Source organism: Bactrocera latifrons, unplaced genomic scaffold (assembly GCF_001853355.1).
Source record: "Bactrocera latifrons isolate USDA-ARS-PBARC rearing strain unplaced genomic scaffold, ASM185335v1 scaffold_10, whole genome shotgun sequence".
NCBI lineage: Eukaryota > Metazoa > Arthropoda > Insecta > Diptera > Tephritidae > Bactrocera > Bactrocera latifrons.
The window spans coordinates 2,181,900-2,206,184 of record NW_017534408.1 but is presented as its reverse complement, the minus strand read 5'-3'; the positions used below and the strand labels follow the sequence as shown (position 1 = coordinate 2,206,184).

Here is a 24,285-nt window from a genome sequence, read left to right as displayed (position 1 = left end):
GAAGGAAAACATAAAAAAGTCAACTTAAATGTCAAGCACAGTAAAAAGGAATTAATTGTTTTGGAGTCGCCAAATTTGTTTCCATCCAATCTGTCTGGATATTAAATTTAATTTAATGAACTTTTTCTAATATTTAATACGAACTGTGCACTTTACTGTTCTCGTTTGTGGCGTGTGTGTGTGATTTTAGTGTTGTACTTTGTGGAAATACAAGTGCTGTGCCAAAATGAGTAGTTCGCGTAATCTCTTGCTACGTAGTCCAGATAGTGAAGAAACCGCCAGCAATGCCTCTAATAATCTTTTATCGAGTTCGCCATCATTATCCTCCCTAAATAAATTGCGAGATACTTTCCGACGTTCAGAAAGTATTTCATCGCAAATTAGTGCATTCGTTTCGAATGCAGCTGGTGTGGTGACGGGTTCAAATAATGCTCAAACGGGCATACCATCGGAAGTTCCATCGGTATCTTCACAAACATGTACGCCCAAAAAACGAAAACCTGGTGAGTTGATGATTTATTTATTTTGATTTATAAATACATTTATTGCGATGTTGTCTGGATTTAATAAACTGTTACATTGTTTTTTGTATGTACATATGTATGTGTACAAGCTGCATTCATGCAAACTTGCGAGTATACGTTTTTGTTATTAAATGCCTGAATTATATGTGATCCAACAGGTGATTTAAGAAATTACGGACGCTTTATAAGGATTAAGCTTTTTTTACAGCACATTCAAAATAAGATAAGATATATCTGATCAGAAACTAGCATTCTTTAATTCAAATATTTTTATCTGGGATTAGGATAGTGGTACGGCCAATATCAGACAACAAAGAACATATAAAATATCCATATGTAAACAGAAAAGTGAATGTCTTAAGGCTCATTTATTTATTTAGGTAAATATTGGCTGAGCTCATTAGCAAGTAGATAATATTTATAGTTTTTATCAGATTATCTTTTTTTATTTCTCCTTAATTAATTTATAAGTGTGTGCTTGGGAAGGATTACGTTGACAACTGCAATTACAATATTGCTGTAATATTTACATACCTACAAATGTCTAAAAATAAATATAATCAAAAGTTATTGAAGTTATACTTCGCAAAAAATATCTAAAGATTACAAATGAATGTCATCTCAATCATTTTAAATGAATAAATGTATGTATTTATGACAATTTATTTACCTGCAAAATCCGTTAAATACCGATTTAACAAAACTCGTGTCCAAGTAATTACAAAGAATCGACTTTTACATCCAGTTAAGTAAAATTTATATACATTTCTGTAGTAACTTCGATGAATGTACCGAAATGACAATCCTTGGCCGGACAAAAATCTCTAAGGAGCGACCCGAGTTCTTATTCGGCCAGGACTGTCAACTCGGCCCATTCCCAGGACTGTCAGGTCTAAATATTTTTATACATCCATAAGAACTTAAATTCATTTATATTAAGCACCTGGTAGTACACTTCAAGGCATTCTTAAGGACTTCCTTGTTTGCACAGTTACGTTCTGGATACTGTAGCGGGTTAAACTCGTACTTATCCAAACTTCACTTTTAAATATCAAACATATGTATGCCCAGCGTGCAACGAGTCCCCTCATGACACTAACCACCTCTTTGCATGTTCTGCTTATCCTACACATCTGACACTCCTATACCTATAGCCCGTTGACGTCGAAAAGCACGTTTCCTGGGCCTCCTAACGGAGATTAGGTACTTGTTACAACAACAACTTCCCTGTAAGCGACAACAGAACTATTATGGTAAAGGCAACTCCAACATCTCTTGTCTATCAAAATACAAATTTCTCGGTAATATTTTATCTAATCTTCAAATATTAAAGTGCATTATTGTAATAAAGGAATAATTATTTACTTAAGGCTGTTGCTCCTGCTAACCACTTACCAATCCAAAGAGGGTTATATCAGACAAAGAACATCATTTGGCAAAACAATCAAGCAAACTCGGTTGCTTAGAATTGATTAAAACTTAGAAAGTCTATCTCTGCTTCCTTTGTAACTTCTGTTATATAGCGCATTTGTTGATATTTGTTGTATGGATGAATTATAATAATCACATACATATTCAAATACTAAACAAAACTTTCCGAATTTCCTATATGCCGCCAATTAAACCGCTACAAATTCAAATAAAGGGTGTTTAGTTGGGAGAGAAACGAAGATAAAATCAATTGCCTTTTGGCCGTCGAAGTGACAGCGCTGACAGTGGAAAATCAATAACGACAACTTGAAAGCAAGTAAATTGTGAGTGAGCAAACTCACCACCGGATATGAGCGAGTGGTGCGAGTAAATTGACGACTTCAAGCAGAGAGCACTAAAGGACACCATTCTATACCTTCAAATTGTGAGAATTGTAAAGCTTGAAGCAGACAGTCATCAGTGAAGTAGCCAGTCAGTCGCAATACAAATACATATTTACCTATTCACTCGCATATTTTACGGTGCAGTATTTGTAAAAACACAGTGAAAATTTGCGTGAAGAATTAATCGTGTTTTTAAACAGTAAAACTATTTTACAGTGCTAATTAAATATAAATGAATAAAAGAAACATTGCAAAAGATATCAGTACTAGCTGTGAAAGTCAATATAAAAGCGAAGAGGCAAAATTTAGTCTACAACAACTTTGTCTTGCATCGATGGTGATTGTGGGTGGGGAAGTGCGCTTCGATTTTTCACCAGAGCTTACAATATTCGATTCACGCAAGCTATAATTACATTTCACAGCAATTTTGTGACTTCAAATAAACGACAGATAAAGCCAACAGTGTTTTTATTATCACACCGTGGAGTCTGGGCCAATTGTGTACATTCCCAGGTTATATCTTTCCAACAATTTGATTTGGCTTATGCGCACTCAATACCCGTAACATGCGCTCCCTGGCTGACGAAACCAGGAAATTAACGTTGAACAACAACAATAACAACCACAGCGCATCGACTACCATAGCGATTGTCACGCAGTCAAATAGCTCGAATAAAATTTACAAGATGCAACAGCAAGTCAATGTGATGACCAGCGCCACCATGGGTGTTCATCAAAAGCAACATCAACAACAGCATCAGCAGCAACAAAAGCAACTTAAGCAACAGCAGAACAACAACTCCACAACAATTAGCCTGCCCAAGGCTTCACATGCGAATACAAGTGAAGAGATTGCCGGCGGCGTACAGGACACTATCTATTTGTGCAACTTTCGCGTATCGGTTGACGGTGATTGGCTGTGCCTGAAGGAGCTACAAGATCTTGACATTGGACAGCAGCATAGCGGCGGCGGTGGCACCAGTACCAGCGTCTATGGCGTACAACGCGGCACACAGCTGGGCCAAAAGAACAAACGCTATTCGGGAATGTCGAATGGGTTGGATGATAATGGTATATTGACTGTCCGTAACTTGCTGGGTCGTCGTTTTAACGATGCACCCGAACATGTGCACAAGACGAACGGTTCGTCATCGTCGTCGTTGTCGCACTTGCTTACCGCACGACATGCACATGCAGATAATGGCTTGATTGGTGTGTTTGGTGTTGGTGGTACTGGTGAATGGTCCAATCACCGTAGGTTGCTTTTTTCAACTAATTTCCATTGCAATATTTTCACATACTACACTCACACACACACGTGCATATGTAAATAGTAGATTCATGTTTCTTTTTTTATGTTTTTTTTTTTTTTTTGTTTTTATTTCAAACACAACGCATTTTTTTGGTTTTAATTTTCAAATAATTTTGTTTCAGTAAGAAATTCTCTAAATTCAAATCAATCACGAGAGAACGTATAATACTATAATACTATACGTTCTGTGCAATCACTTTGTATGTGCCATAATTGTTTCATTTGTGTGTAGTAAACAATCAGTAATAGCTACCCTGCAGGAAAATATCTGGTTTGCAAATTATTGCAAGTTGTTCTGAATTAGATTTTCGCTGATTCTTCTTTTAACGTACATACATACATAAACTCTAGGCAATGTGAAAATATGCACAACCAATCCAGACTCCGCTTGTAAAATAATATATCTTTTACATACATAAATATGTATCTTTTTTTTGTAATTCTCCGTTTTCTCATATTACTTATGATTCATATGTCCGTTTTTATTAAAGCTCTGTAAATGTTCTCAAAAAACAAAAAATTTACATCCCTTTCTGTTTCGACCGTTATTTAATAATTTATATTTATATGTCTTCATAAATTCATGTTTCCTACAGGTTGATTGTCTGCCAGTGTTGATATCCGTATGTATGAGCATTCACACCTGATTGCACTTATTTCACTTGCATGATGGTGATGTCATTCTGCGTTTTTACTATTAAAGTATCCTTATCCCAAGCATCACTTATAGGTGCCATAAATTTATTTGTTGCTTACCTAGAAGTGTGGTAGATAAACCTCTTGAGAACAATGCATTAGACGTATAGTGGCACTCACACATCCATCTTGTGGTTAAAGTGTCTTAAACATTATATTTTGGAACTTTAGTTGAAATGGCTGAACATTTTTGTTTAAGTAACGCTTGATTCTTAGCTTTATTGATGAAAGACATCCAATGAAATATTTGATAGGGCTAATGGTGCTTGAATATTAATAATCGAAACGAGCTTTTTATTGATCAAGATATAAGAAGAAAAATTGGTTATCTGTATTAAGCACATCTTGTATGTAAAGAAATTTATAACAAATCTGAAGGGGAAGTAATAGATAAAAATAGTCCACCTATAGAACCTTTAAAACTTCAAAACAACTGTGGAAAATTTATCTTCAAAAGCCCTCTAGCATTTTCACTTAAGCTTTATTGAATTGTAACATGACTATGAAAATAAAGGACTCCAATTGCAGCATTCGATATTATTGGTCGTTTTAAGTTCTCGAACTGTTTAATTCGATTATTTTATGTTGCGCCTATGCATAATATATATATTTTTTGGTCTCTCTTCTACAAGATGTACTGTTGATCCATTTATTTAGACACCTTTTAATGTCAGAAATACACTCTGATCTTTGATATTGCCATGAAAAGACTGTCAACATAAGAAAACCAAAGTATACATTTTTAAAATTTCGAGTTTGCGATTTGCTCTTATCTCGAAGCTCGCAGTCTTCAGTGGATCCACACTATTTGCAATGTCTTTTTTTTTTTTTAATCATGCTGCCAGCAAGATCCCTTATTTATTTAGCGAAAAAAATTGTTTAAAAATAATGCAAAAATATACATAAATAATGTGAATAAACACTTGCGTTAAGTAAATAGAGAAATAAATACGCTATTGTGTCGATGCTAGTTGATTGAGCTGCGATTTATGTGTCGTACATGGTTTCCCAACTGCGTGAACCTTTCGAGTGATCGCGGGAGGCTAGACGTTCCGGCTGCGGCAATAAGGGCTGGTATTCTTCAATCTGTAATAAGAATATTTAATATTGGTTTATATGAAAGTGATACCTTCCTATACACTACTCTTCTTATTGTCTGTGGGGATGGTACGTTGTATGCCCAAGCGCTTCGTGCTATCTGAACTGGATGAACTTTTTAGCTCTGCACCGCCACCAAGTCGTGATTTCGGTGGTGCTGTTGCTTTAGATTTCGCCGGTGATGACTTGGTTTTCGTTGGTGAGGGTGAGGCAGATTTTTTCTTCTTCTTCTCATCTATTGTGACCACTTTCTGTTTGCCTTTTTTCGCTTTTTGACGCACTTTACTTTCGGGCTCGGACGAGGAATAGTAATCGAGTGAGGTTGTTTCGATAATGGGTGCACTTTCCGATTCCTTGGTGGCGCGCTTAGAGCATGGAATGCATTTAGCAGCCGGTTGACAGGCCAGCGACGATGTGGAAGTGGACGCGCGTCGGTCTGTAAAGTTGAAATTGATTAGTTATAGGCTTCACTTTTTACATTTTTTGTGTGATCTACGTGGTTGTGTCGCTATAACGGATTTCGTCTCGGGCTTAATAACGATCTCTTCATCGCGTGGTTTCTTTCTGCATAGTAAAAAGCTGCACCATGCAGGGCATTTACGCTTTTTTTTCGGTGGCTTTGGCTTTGGCTCAGTCTTACGCCTACGCTTACGGTATCGCAATAACATAGCGACAAGCAGTATAATCAGTAATATGAGCAGTATAAGTCCGATAATGCAACAAAAATACTTGAGATAGTGTTTTTGTTCTTCCGAGGTCAACTTGATTAGGGACCCGGCGCCACCATGCTTTCCACCCTTTGTTTTACACTTTGGCTTCTTGCCTTTATGTGTTTGATTTTGATGTATTTGCGGACCATGTTGGCTTTGTTGACCTTTAGACTTTTCGCAAATCTTTCGGCTCTGCAATTGCCTGTTGTCATTGGCACTCTTCTCAAACCAGCGTTTACTATTGAGCATTGTTTTTCTGGCGCTCTCCTTCATCTTGTATTCCAAGGCCTTTTGTGCGAGCTCCATGTCAGAAAAGCCATCGTCGCTTTTACTATCGCCAACTCCACCAGTGTCGCCCATTCGCGTACCGCTCAGATCCTCTATGCCTTGATTGAGCGCTTCATCATCATCCATGTCCAGCGCCTTACGACCTTTTCTCAATTTTTCAACAATCCGTAGGACGCCACCCAGACCGGGATAGAACTCCTCGTCGGATAGATGTGGCTTTAAGTTCTCATTAATCCATGCTATGAATTTGCAATTGAAAGTTTCTTGTGGCATTGACTGTGACTGATAACAACGCGTGACTATTTCGTAAAACCGTAAAATTATAAAAGCGGATTTCTGTGATCTGAGATCATAATTGCGGCGCTTCCGAAACGGCAACCATATATTACTCAAACCATTCTCAACACAATCGGCCTCCAGTTTTGGCAAAGATACGAGCATAACATTTTCATCGCCATCATTGGCCGGTAACATTTCAAGCCGTGCACAGCCGGTAGGTCCGCCACCAGCACCGTTGCCATCGGCACCACAGTCCGAACCCCTTATTGAGTCCACACGCACATTTTCCATTTCCTCAAGTAAAATGGGCATTTTCCAGCCATTGCCGTTCGTGTTCAGAAAGGACTTGCATTGCTGATACAGCTCTACCACACTACTGACCACCTTGAGACTAACCTTGCCGCCATAAAAAGAGTACTTAGCCACTGGCAGCATGTAAGAGCGCAAGTAACCGCCCAACATGTCGTAATAAGCGCGCTCAACCACCTTTCTCGAAGCCTCGTTCATTCTTTGTATAAACTCATTGCCATTGTAAAAGTAATTCAGCAGTATATTTAACATGTCGTCGTTGAGTAGACATTTCGGCAAATCTTTCGGCAGCAAGTACTGTAAAAAATGAGAATTTTGGGGTATCTTTACCTTTGTGCAAGCATAAAAGTAACCACACGTTACCTCAAAGTCTCTACGTGCGGCCAGCAAATTCAAATCTTCCGGCGAAAAGCAATTCTTACGTGTACTATCAAAAAGATTCGAACCCACAAACTCATTCAATTCCATATTGGATATATCTTCCTCTTCAACTCTACGTAAATACTTCAGTTTTCTTGTTGGACCTTCAACAGGCTGGTATGAAATACCGTTCAGCTTGCACGTGTCCTCCACATCGAATCGGTCCTTGTCATTGAGTACATGAAAATTCATTATACCCTGATTAAACTCGCTATTAAGGTCGGCGGCAAGCTTCAGACCGTTCGCGAATTGACTAGGCTGCTCGACGGTGCGCAAATCGAAATCGTACACTGGACAGCCGCCCGGACAAAGCAGCATCAGCAGCACTAGAGACACACATATTTTCATCTTTTCATGTCAAATACTTTTTCAAAACTGATAATTTCATTTCTCGTGCCGATTGACGTCTACGGCAAATCAAATGCCCCTGCGATCAATTGGAAATATCTACAGTTTTTATACGAATTTTCTTGTTTTGTTAAGTTTTCATTTGATTATGCTTTTCGATATTCAATATTTTCAGTTGCAAGCAAATTCTGATACGCTACTAGTGTGGGAATGCGTAGATAACGTAAGTGGTTGTGGGCGTGGCTAAAAAATATAAGGTATAAGACGAGTGTGCGCCGATTGCAAGTAAATATTGCGAGAAATTTCTGTGAAATCAGATTGTTATACTCAGAGATCTCTCTCGAGTAGATTTTTTTAAAAAAAGTGCCTGAAGATCATCTTATCCACTTCAGTTGTCAAACTGACGTCGATAACTTAGCAGCTGGCAACTGTAAAAAGAGAGTGTCGTGGCTTCACCACGTTCGGCGCAAACTCGTTATTCTCTCGATTGGGGGGTGTGTTTGTATTATGAATTTTTGAGTGCTGAAACTGATCATGTTGATCACATGAATACATAAACCAGACTTTACCGCTAAACGGCCAATTCAACTTGGCTAAACGCACATCTTACAGTGTTTAATCGTTACAATTCGACGACTTGTACTTTTAGCACGCGATCCAGCCGAAATCGAACGCAGCAATCTCGTAAATATTTGCAAACTCGTGGTGAAGGAATTACTAGAGCAATCGCTACGTTTCGGACGTATGTTGGATTCGGATCACCTACCACTGCAACACTTTTTCATTGTCATAGAGCATGTACTAGGTCATGGCTTGCGTCCAAAGAAGGTGTGTAAAACTACTTTGTCAACCCCGCGAACGTTGTCTTTATACAACCTAACCGCTTGTTTTAGGGTCTTTTGGGGCCACGCAAAGAATTGTGGGATCTGTTGCAAAGCGTAGAAAACTATTGTCCCGAGGCGCAGGACATCACCGCAAGTGTACGTGATTTGCCCACCGTGCGCACACATATTGGACGCGCTCGCGCTTGGCTACGCATAGCGCTGATGCAGAAGAAATTGGCCGATTATCTGCAGGCACTTATCGAACATCGAGACGATTCGCTCTACGAATACTACGAACCGCATGCGCTTATGATGAGCGACGAGGTGCGTCATTTAATACCAGTGATTTAGCTGTTACAACACTTTTAAACACTTCTTCGTCTTTTCTTGTGTCTCTCGCCGCAGATTGTGGTCATAATGGGTATTTTAGTGGGTCTAAATGTCATCGATTGTAATTTGTGCGTGAAAGAGGAGGATTTGGATTCACAACAGGGAGTAATCGACTTCTCGCTTTACTTGCGTTCGAGTTCACGCAGTAACGAGAACGACGAAGAGACCAATCAGTCACTGGAGGCGAATGGTCAGGGCAACATGATTGCCGTGTTGGACCAAAAGAACTATATTGAAGAGCTCAATCGGCACTTAAAGTATGCTTTCTATTGTATTGCTTTGAAGGTTATGTAGTCAATTGCGCAACACAAAGGCGAACGATTTTCAACGATAATTTAGTGGTGAAAGTTACAAGTCTGGGAACTTTACAGCGAAAGTAGATTTATACGAATTAAAAAAAAAAAAAAAGTCGATACTTTTTTTCCAACTTACGCATACAATACCTCCCTTTCAATATAAATGAAATGTTGACTTGACCACTTTGAGGCTTTTGAAAATTAGTAGCCTTGTGTTGCACAATTGCGTGCTGATCCTTTGCTACACGAGACGAATTTTATTTTATCACTTTTGTGATTTGCCTTTAGTGCCACAGTCGGTAATCTACAGGCCAAAGTTGAATCCCTGACAACAACAAATGCGCTCATGAAGGAGGATCTAGCGATTGCGCGCAATAGCCTTTTAGCCTTACAAGCCGAAAATCAGGCACTACGTCAAAATGCCACCATTACCAGTACGTATACCCAACCTTTTCTTGTCCTGTTCGCAGTGTGATCATATTCGGTTCCGATATGCATAAAATTTACATATTTCCCATAGAAGATGTTCCTACATCAAACGCGGAAGCCAGTCCAAACAAATCGTCCGATCGCGCGAATAAAGCAGCGATCGAAACACTCAACGCCGAATTGAGTGAAGAGAAAAAGAAAAATGCCGAGCTCGATAAGGAGTTGAAACTACAAGTATCCCTGAAGGCCGAATCCGATGTCGCAATGAAATTGCTTGAGAAGGATATACACGAAAAGCAGGATACAATCGTGTCGCTGCGACGACAATTGGATGATATAAAACAAATTAACTTGGAAATGTATCGCAAATTACAGGTGGGTACGACGAGGTTAGGAAAGAAATTCGTGCGAAGTAAAAGGATAAACACTTTTACTTTAGTAGCTCATTTGAATAATTTTTCCAAATATATAAGGGAAATTGAATTGAAGCGATTTGATTTCAATTAAATAAAAATAACGAATTTCATGCTCACAAGGTTTCGGAATTGTCTAATGTAGTCAATTAGCTGATTGAGTAAATTAAATGGCTGTCTGAAACGCCTATTTGTGGAATAAAATGCATTAAAGTAAATTATCAAAATTTTAACGATAAAAAATAATAAAAATTAATAATAGAAAATAATTAATAATTTAATTTTTAAATTAATAACATTGATTTTTAAATTTACATATATATTTTTAAAAAGCTCAAAATAAAATTAATAACGTTATATATAAATTAATATAAAATTTTTTTGATATAGAAACAAATATTTAATTAAATTAGCTTAAGTCCTGGTAAATGAAATTTTTTCGAATATGTTAATTAATTATCTAATAATTTTTTCTTGATATATTGACTTTAAATGAAATTAATTTTTCAGTAATATATAAATGGACCGATTTGTTATTAATCTTGTTTATTATTAAAAATGTTTTTTTATTAATTATTAATTTGAAGTTTATTTTTAATTAATTAACAGATTAGCCAAAATTTAATTGATCAAGACTAAAATAATTAATTTAATTAAATAATTTTTCTAAAATATTTAAATTAATTTAACTTCAAACAAACACACAAAATAATAAATAATTAACAAAAACAAATTGCCAAATTATAATAGCATGAAGTCAATTAATTAAAATAATTAAATAATTTTTTAAATATGTTGATTAATTTCGCTTCATAAACATAGACAAATTAATTAACAATTAACAAAAAATTTTCCCAAATATAATCACAATGAACTCAATTAATTCGAAAAATTAAGTAATTTTTTTTTAAATTGTGTTAATTAATTTAGTTTCATAAATATACCAAATTATAATTGCCCAAAATAATTGCAATGAACTCAATTAATTAGAGTAATTAAATAATTTTTTAATGAAAAATTAATAAATATACACAAATTAATTAAGTTAATTCAAAATTTACAATAAAAATTTATAAAAAATTATTGATGTGAAATAAATTAATTAAATAATTCCCTTTTTAAATAATTTAATTTCATAGAAATTTATAAAAATTTAATTGAAAAAAAATTTCAATAGTTTTATTTCAAAGAAATATATAAAATTTTAATTGAAATAAATTTATTTATAATATTTTCATTAAATTTATTAAGCTCCAACTTAATCCTTTTTTACATATATATCGATTGAACAAATTATATTAATTACCGTACTTAATTATTTTGTAATATGTAAGCCATATACTATATTTAAAAGTAATATTTCTCTAAACACAATTTGCATTACGTATATATGTATGTACGTTCTTTATACCGAACCATTCACAAAATGTATGCCTAATCAGGAATGTGAAGACGAACTGACCCAAAAGGGTGAAATGGTCTCACGCCTACAAACCAAAGCTTCACAAATCGGCAACATACTGCAATCGCTCGAGAGGAAATACGAATCTAAGCTAGAGCAACAACAGCAATTGACTGGCCAACCCATTGGCGACAAATCGCCCTCGTCACGACGTCAACAAAATCTACAGAAATTCGAAGCGCTGACCAAAAAGCATCGGCAGGACATTGGACCGCCGGTGAAGCGTTTGCATTTGAAAGTCGACGCCATACCGCCATTCAATCCCAATAATTATCGCAAGTCACCATCGGCAACGGTCGCACCCGACAAATTAGAGGCAGAGGGCGAACTCAAAACGCCAACCTCAGCGAAATCGTTCACCGAAGTGGCTAAATCCTATCCGGACAAGCCGATGGACACCTGCAAAAGTGACTATGCCTTGTCGCAAGAGAAAATCTAAAACTGAAAATATGTTAGACACTTAATTAAGCATTAATTAAATTCAACATTACTTGATGTTAAGCATTTATTTTACAAAAAAAAAAAAAACAAAATAATAATAATAATCGAAAATCATTTAGAAAACTAGTGGAAAGTTTCGTTAGCGATTTCTATTAGTCTTGCCAGCGATATGTATGTGTTAAGACACAGCAAAGCTGCAAGAAATTATGTAAAAATCTTTTTGAAAATTTTGAAAAAGTTAATTGAAAGTTTAAATTCTTAATTAAAATCATATTTCATTTGGAAAAATATAAAATAAAATAGAACAACAACAATAATTATGTATAATTGTCGTTAGCGTAAAGTATGGCTTACATTTCTCAAGTCTTTATAGCTGTGAACGTCATTACTAATACTCATATTCGCATACTAAAGGCCTTTTTATTAACTTAGGACATATATTTTGACGGAAAAATACCTACATACATACATATAWTAAAGAAAGTGAGGAGTTTAGATAAATACATACATACATACATACATATTTAGCTACATATACAAACATATATCGTTGTTAAAAATATGGATATGGATGTTGAAATGTATTCGAATTTTAAGATAAGCCACAAAATATCTGCGGTCTCTTCAAAAGTACAATGCTATATTCTTACAGATTACATACATACATACATGTAAACATAAATGATATGATACCTGTGCGTAGATATACCGAAAAGTTACTATGTATGTACACATAAAACCAATCAGAGGAATTTAGTGCTCAGACATTATAGATTATTGCAACCAAACATATATAATTAAACATAAGCGTACTTTAAGGAGTTACATCCACTTCAACATAAAAAAACTTTTTTTTTCTAAATTTTTCTTACAGAAGCATTTTATTTAATGATTTAATAAAAATAATTTCTAGATATTTACGGAAATTAATGCACATTAATAATACTAGTTTAGAGTTCGATATTAGAGGCAATGGTAGATTTTGGGTTGCTAGATACGAAAATTATAGCAAAAATTTCATAACACGTAAGTTTTTTTGTGCTGTAGTCAATTGGTGTAGGGTTGACTCCCACCATTCACTAAAATGACTAAAATAGCTGTATGTAATGGAAAATTTTTGAACTCAAATTCGTAATCTGGACACTCTAAAGACCTCTTAGCACATCAGTCGCAAAATTTTCCTTCAGATTGGTTGAGAGTGTAATCGGCATTTATTTTTAAAATTCTTGGATTTCATTGATCTCGCAGCCGTTCTCTAGCCAAACCACCGAAAAAATGTGTCTGGATATGACAAAGATTTCATTCCAAAAACCAAAACGGAAAATATGAGTCTTACAGAAAAATACAGCCATAATTATTCACATAATGTTGGTTTCGAAAACAGACGTCTTTTGTGAAGAAAATTACACTTAAGATTGGCTGAAAAGTCGGAATTACCAACAAAAATCATATCTTTCGTTTATTATCTTGAGAAAGGTAAAAAAAATCGCACAAGAGTTTTTCTCGTATAACTGACGTCTTTTTGGTTCTAAACGCTTAATAAAAAAAAAAAATACAACTTCGAATATTTTTCGAAATTTCGAAAGTTATTGCTATTTAAATTGTTTTGCATGCTTTGGAATTTTTTTTTTAACATACACAGCCGATTAATAAAAAATACAAATTCGAAAATTATTAAAAATTCGAACAATTTTGAAAGTTCATGCTAAAATTTTTCATTACATGCTTTTGGAAAATTTTTTTTTTTCTTTTAACATAATAAACCTATTTCGAATTTCGAAAATGACAGTTTTATTTTTGGAAATTGAATTGTTTAGAACCAAATAACGGTTGTTGTACAAGAGAAACTCGACCAACGAAAAAAGCAGGTACCCATGAAAGATTTGGTCTCTAATCTAAGACGGTCTTGAGAAGATTTAAAGTCGCTTAGTCCAGTCATTTCGAAGAAATTTTTCTCGCCGACTCAGAAAACATTGTTACGAGAAAAACGCATTTAAAGTTTGGGGAACCGCTTAGATTATAATAAAATTTTTTTACAAATATTCGGAGAACTTATGAAAAAAAGCAAATCGAAATGAAATTCACAAGTGGATGCAACCCCTTAAAATGCATAGCAATAAAAGCATATTAATATATCGTCACCTAAAATGCAAAACAACGTATCATCAAAAATATCGAAATAAAATTTTTCATTGCTTACGATATAGCATAAAATTTTCAGCTTCCGTTGTTAGGTATAACCAATATGTAACCATTTTATAACCAATTTATAACCAAAACTCAAGTTTTGTTTCTATTTGTGTGGTTTCTATTATGTCGTCTTTCCTTCGCCTGTAAACTTATGACGAGTTATGTTACGTTATTTTGCATTTTATGTGACGATATGTGGCATTATTAACTAGTCAGCGTCATTTTCGAGTCAAAACCGACTATTCATTAATTTAGCTTCCCGTTCAAAAGTAAATATGTACGTGTGCATACAAAAATTTTTTATTATAAATATTCGCAGCCTTTAGCGCTTATTGAAATTTACTTTATTTAACTAAAATTAATTATTATTGTTAAACATAAAAGCTAGTCAATATTCTATGTGGCCTATTAGCTCTAGTCTAAGCAAGTGTTAATTGAAAAATCAGTATTTGGTTCAATTTGAGACAACAAAACATTATTCTGTGATTAGAAGAACAACAACAGTTTATTGAACTAGTCATTATTATATAATTTATTTGCTCTTTCCTTTGCCGAATTTAGCACTCTATATACCATATGTACTAAGATTATCTAATATACTCGTATATACCTTATAAATGCAAATTATACTGTATTATACAAAATATAAATTGAAAGTAAAATTAAATTAAATTTAAGTAATATGTATGTATTAATTAAATTAAAATAAAGTGAATAAAAATACAAATTTACTTAAAACTGATATTAATTCACGAGTGCATCTCTGCTTTCTGCTATTTTAATGCAAAATTAGGAATGCGATGCTTCGCTCAAGCATAAAAGCGAATTGCTCACAAAGCTGGAGAGTCAAAAGGAAGACATGGCCAGCACAATTGCACAGCTGGAGAAGAAGTAAGATTTTCGTTAGCTATTGAGTTATTTCAGAGAAGTTGTGTGAAATTGTGAGTATCGAAAGTGAGAGTATGATTCTAGAGCACCCTTTATAAAAATACTGCTGTGCATTAGTTTCTTCCCCAGCAGGCGGTAAATGTATCTAAAATCCATGACCCTAAAATTCAGTACCGATAACTACTACGACGGCAACAACAACCAGACAATCTTTTCACCTAACACCCATTTAAACGTTGTTGAACCTTTGTAAGTGAGCAACATAAAATATTTCTGGAAATATGTTTGAAATATCGCTTAGGATGGTCAGGTATAAAATCGGCTGCAATAAAGCTATAATAACCTTCACAATTGCATTTTTATTAGGGTGTAAAGAGAGAGAGAGAGTAAGAGCTTTATACAGATTTTGATCGATCAGTTGGCCGATCTAAACAATTAGTTCGAAAATTTTAGTACGGTGTGAAAAACAATATTTTAGATTCGGTCATTGCGACGCCATTTCCGGTGACCCCACGGAAAATGATGCGCCCGCGTTGGCAGAATAACTCTTTACAGAATCATCTAAAGTGAAAAAAATCTAAGTTAAAGTTTTAACTCTTGGACAAAGCGAAAAAACTGAAAACTGGATTTTTGGCATAAATTTTTACGAACAAGAGAAATTTCAGTGAAAATTTCGCGATATTTTTGTTTCAAATATTATGGTTGAAATCGAAAAAAATCCTTAGCCAAGGCTTTAAGAATTGGATCTCAAAAACCTGTGTAAAATTTCATGAAGATCGGTTGTGCTATTCTCGTGAAATCTTGCCAACCGACTTCAAAAACTCAGTTTCGAGAAAAAACGGTTTTAAAGGCGGCGCACTTAGCCTAGCTATCCTCGAACGCACAAGTTCTTAAGGCTGTATCTCCGAAATTATTTCTCTGATCCTCTTGAAAATTTAAGACAATATTCTAGAGGTGCTAAAAAATTTAATAATACACTTAACTCGGTAGAGTTTCACTTGCTTTACAAATCCATAAAAGGTCGTCTAATCAGTTATTTTCTTCTTCGATGTTAATTTGGAATACACATTTAAGCGTGATCTTTCGCTATTTGATCGCTCCGATGAGATCCTCTTCTGCATATTTGGACTAATACCTATGACTGGCTGGCAGGCAAATATGCCTCTTTATCTTACAGCCGTATACTTGAACATTCCAAAAGGCTCCTTACTAAACATTGCTGTCATTTGCGATTCGCATTACTTATTCTTTAAAATTAGTGATCATCCCCGTCATCACCCGATTAGAAAATTCGATTCTTTGATATATTTGCTACAAATCTTCTCTTTAAATACGGTTGATATTCTTTAGAAGGAATAATTTGAACAAAATCTATACAATGACGATGAGTTGAGTGGATTTCAAACCCAACAACTTTTGATATATTCCATTGAGTTAGAGCTAAAACTATAAAACCCAATGACAAGAACAGTCAAATAAGCTTTAGCTTGAAACCCCCACATTAGAGACTTCGGTCTCATTCAATAAGTCTACGGTATCTCGTTTTAAAAGTTGTCCTTGTTGGAGAAGGCTTAGCTTGTTGTTGTAACGGATATCTAGTCCCTGATTTGGTGGAAAGGCGCAAGTTAATTGCCATCGAAATCTCCTAACAGAAGGTCCACAAACATGCTGTTTTGGTGTGATCGCACGGTTGGGAAAGGTGTGTTGGGTGAGTTGATTTTATGGGGCATAAATTCTATAATATTCTACTCACTCCAAAACTCTCGATCTCACAGTTTCACATGCTCATAAAATAGAAATATTTACAACAAAAACAATTTTGCTTTTATTAATTTTATCAAAAAAATCTTTCTTCATTTTCTGAACACACAGATGGGACAATGATAAAAGCAATTTGGGCGAAATACTCAAGAATACCTCACAAACATTGTCCACACAGGTGAACGCATCCGAGGAGCGAGCCGCACGCGCCGAAGCTGAGGCGCGTATAGAACGCGAATGGCGGCTTTCATTGCAAGAGAAGGAAGTGAAGCTGAAGGAGAAAATCAGTTCACTGCAAAATTGCATAAAAGAACTCACCGACGAGGCACAACAGAGTGCCAAGCTGCGGGTAGAACTCGACAAAATGCGCACACAATGGACGGAGGCACAAACCACACTCGAAGAGTTGGGCATACAGTTAAGCGTTAGCAAATTGAAAGTCTCCGAATTGGAGGAACGCGAAAGAAAGCAGCAGCAATTGCGTTCGTCCGATCTGTCGCTGCAGTCACCCTCGGAGGTGGGTAGTGCCGGTATATGGGCGCCAGACTCGATTGCCACACATTGCACGGCCTGCAAGAAAGAATTCGGCCTGACGCGTCGAAAACACCATTGTCGCAGCTGTGGCGACATCTTCTGTAACACATGCTCGGAGCACACACTGCCACTACTCAACGACCAGGGGCAGCTGGGAAAGCCGGTGCGTGTTTGCTATCGTTGCTTTGAGACGCGGAAATGATGATGCTTTCACAAATTTGCATTCATTTAATTTTGTATTGTAGCTAAAGGCATACAAAGCCTTTGTATTTAATATGTATGTATGTAAATGTTCATGTATATGCATTCTATATGTATTATCAGTGTGTACATATACTAAATCTATTTATCAATCTTGTATTTGTGTGTATTGCCGAGTTAAAGTAAAATTCTGTGCAAGCTCGCTATTTGTAATAGAAATCGCCAACTATTTTAAACGTGTACAACTTGTCTATATACATATGTATGTATTTACAGTGACAAATATTGTGCGAACCTATGAAAATATTCTAATTTTTTAGTGTAATAAGCGGTACGCGCTCGTATTTTAAATTGTATCAAATATGCTTGTATTCAATGTATTGAAATATTTATTACTTTTCATACAAATATACCAGTTACAATTAAAAAAAATTATGGAAAGGCAATTAATTTCTCTGAAATTTTATTCTGAAAACAGTACTAGGTGGAATATCATGCAGTTGTTAATTAAAGTTAGAATAGTGTGGTAGGTACGAGAATGTAGTAATTTTCAATCATATGTAAGTAAGCAAAATTAATTCACTCTTAATAAATAATTTCCATAACTGTACAGTACTTAGTCTAGCTATAAATTATGTTACAAAGTGTGAAAAAGTGGTTAAAACAGTGGCAAAAGTGTACCAGAAAAATTCTTTAGAGACAAGGTAGAGCAACAATACTCTCTTCGATGATGTGTATCGAATCCTTAAGCAAAAATCTACTCCAGCACACATTGCAAAAATCAATCAGCAGTGGCTTTAAAGCAATATTCCTGATTTAATAGGAAGACCAGATTTAAATTTACGGGACTACTGTTTGTGGGCAGAGTTGAAGAACACGGTCTGTTGAATATCCCACAGAAATTTCGAGAATCTCAAAAAATCTTTGCTTCGAGTAGAGTAGCTATATCAATATGTGTGTGCAGCTATTGATCAATGGCCGTATGTTTTGAGAGCTTGTGTGGAAGCAAAAAATTGCCATTTATATAGAAAAATATTTTTTAATATTTGAAAACATTCACAACACATTATAAACATATAGACACACATATAAAACTTCATATAACTTGATAGATGTTTCAACGAGTTTTCTTCCGCTTCTAATTTGAAACACATACATACATTGCTTGTAGTCACACACTTCTCCTTGCCTCGTAATAAAAATAAAAATTACTTGAATACGTTTCATTAAACTGGAATAATTATTTGATTACACCAGACATTGGAAATAGCTTTTGTATAATATTTTAAAGTAAACCGAGTATCGGCCGGATGCATATATAGCTTCTGCCGGTTGCGCACGTCCGGAATCAGAATTAGAATAATTTTTTTTTGGATGCACGAATTCCAACTACTATCGAGTCTTAAAACAATGATTTAAAGACTTACAAAATAACGAATAAATGCCTTTTATTCCTTATCTTTTTATGTACAAAAAATAAATAAATTATGAGGTTGCGAACACGGAAAAATATCAAATGGTATTCTTGCATTTTTTTGCACAATATTTCAATGGAAATAGTTTATTTTAAACAGAATTTGCTAATGTATGAGTCAATTAGTGCGTTATCAACCAATACAATTTTCATATATAATATATATGTACATATGACCATGTAATTTGACATACAATTGTTTATATTCGACTGCGACTTTGCGTTTTGTCCTTTCTTTTGCCATTGTAGCATATAAATTCAGTTGGTGTAAAATAACAGAAAAATTTTACTTAATATGATATTTGCTTTCCATTTCAAATAATTTTATAACTGTATATCAAAATATTATATGGTTTTGTATGTCAAATTATTAAATATTTAAATAGTACTAGTTTTCTTCACTTTTCAAATAAGTCTTTGTTTGACACATTTACTTCGTACAACATGCAACCCTGTAGCAAAGCAAATTTGTAAAGGCAGAAAGAATTTAAAAAAGCAGTCGTCAAAATTGGTTGCAATGAAAAGGTTTGTGTTTGGAAATTGTTTACGTGTGGTTATGGAATTAGATAAATTACTTGCAGTTAAAGATTCTACTTGCATTTATTATCATATTCTTTGCAGATGAGTTTGTCAGCATTAAAGATATTAATATTTTAAGCAGACTACTTAAACGCTGTCAATATGTTGTTGTTGGTGCTGTTCCACTAAATTAAAAGGTATAAAATCGATTTTATACTCAGGCAAAAGCGAAGTGGTGTACTTATTTTTGGAACAGTAAAGGTACCACGAGTAGCTGCGTCGGAAAACAATTACGTGCGGAATTGGTCCTATTAACACCTCTGTGTAGCAATGGATAAAGGTGATCACATTTCGGTAACATTGTCCGGTGTCGGTGTGAACGGCACGGAAGAAGAAAGTTTCACTACGAAACAACCACAACGACGTAGTTTGCGACGGGTAAGTACCCCATATAAATACATATGTATATGCTCAATAAATTAACTCTACTTTTGGAAATGAAGAAAGAGTATTATTCTTTTTATTGCGTTGCAGTCTTGGAATCAATTGCCCCGTTGCCAGCGCAACCTTATCATTTTAGCAGTGCTGGCGCTATGCTTAACTTTAGTATTAGTATTATACAATGACCAAATCGATGCGGAGAATAACCGAGTAATTGGCAAAAACGCCGGGGCTTTCTTATTTCGAGAAAATCGCGAAGTGGCAAATAGTGCCGGTCTAGCACAGAATGGGCTAAGCGACGGTTTGAACGCGCTGGATGCGGGAAATCTTAATAATAATCTGAAAAACCCATTGCCAAATATTGGACCACCACCGCTGTCATTCTCAAATGATAATGCGCCGGTATTTAAAGACGTGAGTATATCTAAAAGTAAATAAACATACAATTAGTGGGCGTGCTAGTACGAGTCGTAACTGCAGGCGCCTATAAACCTTATCAATATAACCAGTCGTAATAATACACAAGCCAATGAAATGGGTTTGAACAATTGTTGAATAAATACAAATGTGCACATATGTTCGTACATATATGTAGACCATAGACAGGCCTTCTGAAGAGTTTAAAAGTTGTTTATTTGACATGTGATAAAAAGCATTCTGACAAGGTAACTCGGTAGCAATCAAATATGTACAAATGATTTATTATGTCAACTGGCTTATGTATATGCATATATTTTTTTTTTTTATAATCTGAACAAAAGGGTAACTTTGCAACGAAGGTTGTAAAGCCCTTAACATAAGGAAAGATATCCTATAAAGTATGGTACATACATATGTATATAAATGATCAGTGCGACTAGCTGACCATGACCGTCTGTCTGAGTATAAACGAACTTTTCCATCACATTTAACTTTTGTCAATTCAAATGCATAAGAAATTGAAGGCATATTCTAATATTTCCGCAGTCAACAAAAATTATATATACATACGTAAATGTTAAATATTTTTTATATAACAAAAAATTCTCTGTCAGTCATATTTACATATGTGCTTGCAAATATAATGTTTAAGCATTTCCTTCCACCTTGGTTTGGCTCCTTAAAATTTATAACAATGTTTGGCCACTTTTTCCAGGTAAAGGTGATTGACACACCCAACCTCAATAAGAAAAGTGACGATAACCTGCAACATGCCGGAGAAGGTCCAAAGGAAAGCTTATTACAAGGTCCTTTAGTCGAATTTCCAAACAAAATAAGCATACAAGAAAATAATGACAATCGTATTGACGAACCCGCCGTCGAAGCACAATCTGGCGGTGGTGATGACGATAATCGTGCCGCTTTGGAAGCAGCGATACTAAACCCACGTGTAGTGCCAGGCACCAACAATGTTTTAATTACAGATTATATCAATAATATGGATGCTAAGTTGGTAGCGCAAAAGCAGCATTTCCATGGTGCAACAAATGAGCGGCAAACTGCCGTTGTCGCCGCTTTTAGGCATTCATGGAATGGTTATAAAAAATACGCTTGGGGCCATGACAATCTGAAACCGTTATCGCAGAGCTCACACGATTGGTTCGGTTTGGGTTTGACCATTGTGGACTCATTGGACACCATGTACATAATGGGTTTGGAGGATGGTAAGTTAAATTTTTTGTATACTATGTATTTAAATATTTTTTAAACGTGTTTTTATATCAACAGAATTCACTGAGGGTCGCGAGTGGGTCAGCAATTTCTTGACATTTGATATCAATCGTGATGTGAATCTCTTCGAGGTGACGATACGTATCTTGGGTGGTTTGCTCTCGGCATATCATCTGAGTGGCGATAAAATGTTTCTGAGCAAATCGGTGCGTTGTTCTTAGAGTTCAAATATAATAATCTAAAAAGATTTTTCACTTTCTAAAAGATCGAATTGGGCAATCGCATGCTGCCATGCTTCCTCTCCCCCTCGGGCATACCATATTCGGATGTAAATCTTGCCTCAATGTCAGCGCATTCACCCAAATGGTCGCCGGACAGTTCAACCAGCGAGGTTACAACAATACAATTGGAATTCCGCGATCTCAGTCGTTCGACTAACATATCAATTTACGAAAAAGTAAGTTTTTGACTGTACATAAGCTGTAAAAAGCCTAAAACTTTCGTTTTTTTTATCTTATTGCGAACAGGTAACGCATGCAGTTAATAAGAAAGTGCATGCTTTGGAGAAAACTAACGGACTTGTGCCCATATTTATAAATGCCAACACCGGCACATTCAGAAATTACGCCACAATCTCACTAGGCGCACGCGGTGACTCCTATTATGAGTATCTGCTAAAACAGTGGCTACAGACCGGGCGGAAAACCGACGATTTGTAAGTATTTCAATTATTTTGGTACAACTTTTGCATAAAAATACGCCTAATTCACTTTTCCGCCTCTACACAGTCTCATTGTGGACTATATGCGCGCCATTGACGGTGTGCTCACGAAGCTTTTGCGTCGTACGCCGAAAGAGCAGCACGTCTATATAGGCGAATTGATTAATGGCAAAGACTTCAAACCGAAAATGGATCATCTCACATGCTATCTGCCTGGCACACTGTTGTTGGGCCACAAATTCGGCATGCCCACGTCACATTTATTGCTCGCACGTGATCTACTCGAAACCTGCTATCAAACGTACATGCGCCAGCCGACACAATTGGCGCCCGAAATATCCTACTTTGCGCTCACCACCAATGAAGAGCAGGAGATTTACGTGAAACCCAATGATGCGCACAATCTGCTGCGTCCCGAATTCGTAGAAAGTTTATATTATTTTTATGCCTTAACCGGCAATCGCACGTATCAGGATATGGGCTGGAATATATTCCAAGCATTCGAGAAGCACACCAAAGTGGCCTACGGTTACACGTCCATTGGCAATGTGAAGCATATATTCAATACAAGACTGCGTGATATGATGGAGAGCTTTTGGTTGGGTGAAACGCTTAAGTATTTCTATCTATTATTTAGCGATAATCGCAAAGAGATCGATTTAGATAAGTGGGTAATCAATTCCGAGGCACATTTGGTGCCCTTGCGAAATCACTAAGTTCGTGCTGTTGTTGCTTGCATGTGGGTACGCGTGCGTGCATGTGTGTGTGTTTGTGAAACGTTTGTACGTAACCATGACTATTTTAAAGCCAATCGAATTGAGTTGACACAACTCGCATTGTAAATATATTTACAACAACAACAATTATTTATACAATACTAGCGTGCAATCAAATTTGTCGCATAACAACAAACTACTTTATATGTATATTTATGTATATGTATATTTGTATGCCAACGATATTATTTATTCTATTTTAAATACTTTATAAAATCTACTAACTAAAAGAAATCTGAACGATTAGCAAAGAAAATGCGCACGATCTCCGTTAGTTCTAAACTATGAAATAATTAAACAATTAGAAGAATACCAAAAGCGAAGCGTTGCTCTTATTTTAGAACCAAATTGTCAAAGACCGCAAAATATCGGAACTACGCGCGCCACACTCGCCGTGAGAGAAATTTTTTTTCGTTTTTTTTTTAAGAATAATTTTGGGGTTATATATAAAATCACAATTTGATAACGTTTCTGAAAAAAAAATATATATATATATTTTTGTTAATCGTCTTTCTTGTTTTCGGAGCGCAGTTTTAGCTTCAGTTTCGAATTTCTTTTTAGTACGCAGTTGTTCCAAACTTGTTTCGAATTTTTTGTCAACGTAAAAGATCATCGAGTTTATATATCTATAATATAATGGATAAAAAATAATTGTAAAAAGTGCACTATGCACGCCTAGAACCAAAACTCGACGGATTAGAGATAATATAATAATACTATAATAATTATTAACATATTTTTATCGCACTTGCAGTAAATAAAAGGGGGAAAAAATTAAATTTTGTAATAAATAAATATAGTAATAAAAAATTATTTTAAAACATACGCTTACAAACTTCCGTAACTACATTACATTAAAAGCGACGTGATCCGCACCATAGGCTCTTTTTCTTAGACAATGCATGCGCATTATTGTTGTATTTTCAAGTGGCAAGATTGCACCACATATGTACGTGCGTTGCATGCGTATTCGTGGCCTAATAAATCGAGCGCTGCAACATAATTTACCTAATTTTAAATTAAATTAAATATTTTTTGTAGTTTTTAAGTATTCTCAATTTTCTAATTGCAAATATA

At 35.3% G+C, this 24,285-nt stretch overlaps 3 protein-coding genes across 9 annotated transcripts; 2 read left to right on the top strand and 1 right to left on the bottom strand.

Annotated features, from left to right (window-relative positions):
* On the top strand, positions 1-19,810 carry LOC108966289 (protein RUFY3). 6 transcript variants are annotated; one of them, XM_018929121.1, is made up of 9 exons: positions 1-503; positions 8,448-8,626; positions 8,692-8,946; positions 9,028-9,269; positions 9,597-9,742; positions 9,829-10,112; positions 15,037-15,134; positions 17,004-18,187; positions 19,723-19,810. In XM_018929121.1, exons 1-8 carry the CDS (start codon positions 227-229, stop codon positions 17,626-17,628), a joined length of 2,106 nt encoding a protein of 701 aa, XP_018784666.1. In that variant the 5' UTR covers positions 1-226; the 3' UTR covers positions 17,629-18,187; positions 19,723-19,810. The 6 variants fall into 6 exon arrangements, with proteins under 6 accessions (XP_018784666.1, XP_018784656.1, XP_018784686.1 ...); XM_018929102.1 differs by lacking the exon at positions 1-503 and adding an exon at positions 1,857-3,409 and having other exon boundaries at positions 9,832-10,112; XM_018929094.1 differs by lacking the exon at positions 1-503 and adding an exon at positions 1,857-3,592.
* LOC108966309 lies at positions 5,180-8,414 on the bottom strand. 2 transcript variants are annotated; one of them, XM_018929152.1, is made up of 4 exons: positions 7,394-8,414; positions 5,941-7,327; positions 5,486-5,880; positions 5,180-5,432 (listed from the first exon to the last, which is right to left on the bottom strand). In XM_018929152.1, exons 1-4 carry the CDS (start codon positions 7,796-7,798, stop codon positions 5,334-5,336), a joined length of 2,286 nt encoding a protein of 761 aa, XP_018784697.1. In that variant the 5' UTR covers positions 7,799-8,414; the 3' UTR covers positions 5,180-5,333. The 2 variants fall into 2 exon arrangements, with proteins under 2 accessions (XP_018784697.1, XP_018784705.1); XM_018929160.1 differs by having other exon boundaries at positions 5,341-5,432; positions 5,491-5,880.
* Positions 19,811-19,929: 119 nt separating the features above from the next.
* Positions 19,930-24,285, top strand: LOC108966324 (endoplasmic reticulum mannosyl-oligosaccharide 1,2-alpha-mannosidase). Its single transcript, XM_018929173.1, has 7 exons — positions 19,930-20,058; positions 20,155-20,475; positions 21,197-21,704; positions 21,769-21,917; positions 21,977-22,168; positions 22,239-22,426; positions 22,500-24,285. The coding sequence occupies exons 1-7, from the start codon at positions 19,951-19,953 to the stop codon at positions 23,146-23,148; spliced, it is 2,115 nt and encodes a 704-aa protein (XP_018784718.1). The 5' UTR covers positions 19,930-19,950; the 3' UTR covers positions 23,149-24,285.

Coding starts and splice junctions, on each gene's coding strand:
- LOC108966289 (XM_018929094.1), top strand. CDS start 2,905: ATGCGCTCCCTGGCTGACGAAACCAGGAAATTAACGTTGAACAACAAC. Junction 8,947..9,027: donor CGCTTATGATGAGCGACGAG/GTGCGTCATTTA, acceptor CTCTCGCCGCAG/ATTGTGGTCATAATGGGTAT. Junction 10,113..15,036: donor AAATGTATCGCAAATTACAG/GTGGGTACGACG, acceptor ATGCAAAATTAG/GAATGCGATGCTTCGCTCAA.
- LOC108966309 (XM_018929152.1), bottom strand. CDS start 7,798: ATGAAAATATGTGTGTCTCTAGTGCTGCTGATGCTGCTTTGTCCGGGC. Junction 7,328..7,393: donor CCGCACGTAGAGACTTTGAG/GTAACGTGTGGT, acceptor CATTTTTTACAG/TACTTGCTGCCGAAAGATTT. Junction 5,433..5,485: donor CAGACAATAAGAAGAGTAGT/GTATAGGAAGGT, acceptor TTCTTATTACAG/ATTGAAGAATACCAGCCCTT.
- LOC108966324 (XM_018929173.1), top strand. CDS start 19,951: ATGGATAAAGGTGATCACATTTCGGTAACATTGTCCGGTGTCGGTGTG. Junction 20,059..20,154: donor AACGACGTAGTTTGCGACGG/GTAAGTACCCCA, acceptor ATTGCGTTGCAG/TCTTGGAATCAATTGCCCCG. Junction 20,476..21,196: donor ATGCGCCGGTATTTAAAGAC/GTGAGTATATCT, acceptor CACTTTTTCCAG/GTAAAGGTGATTGACACACC.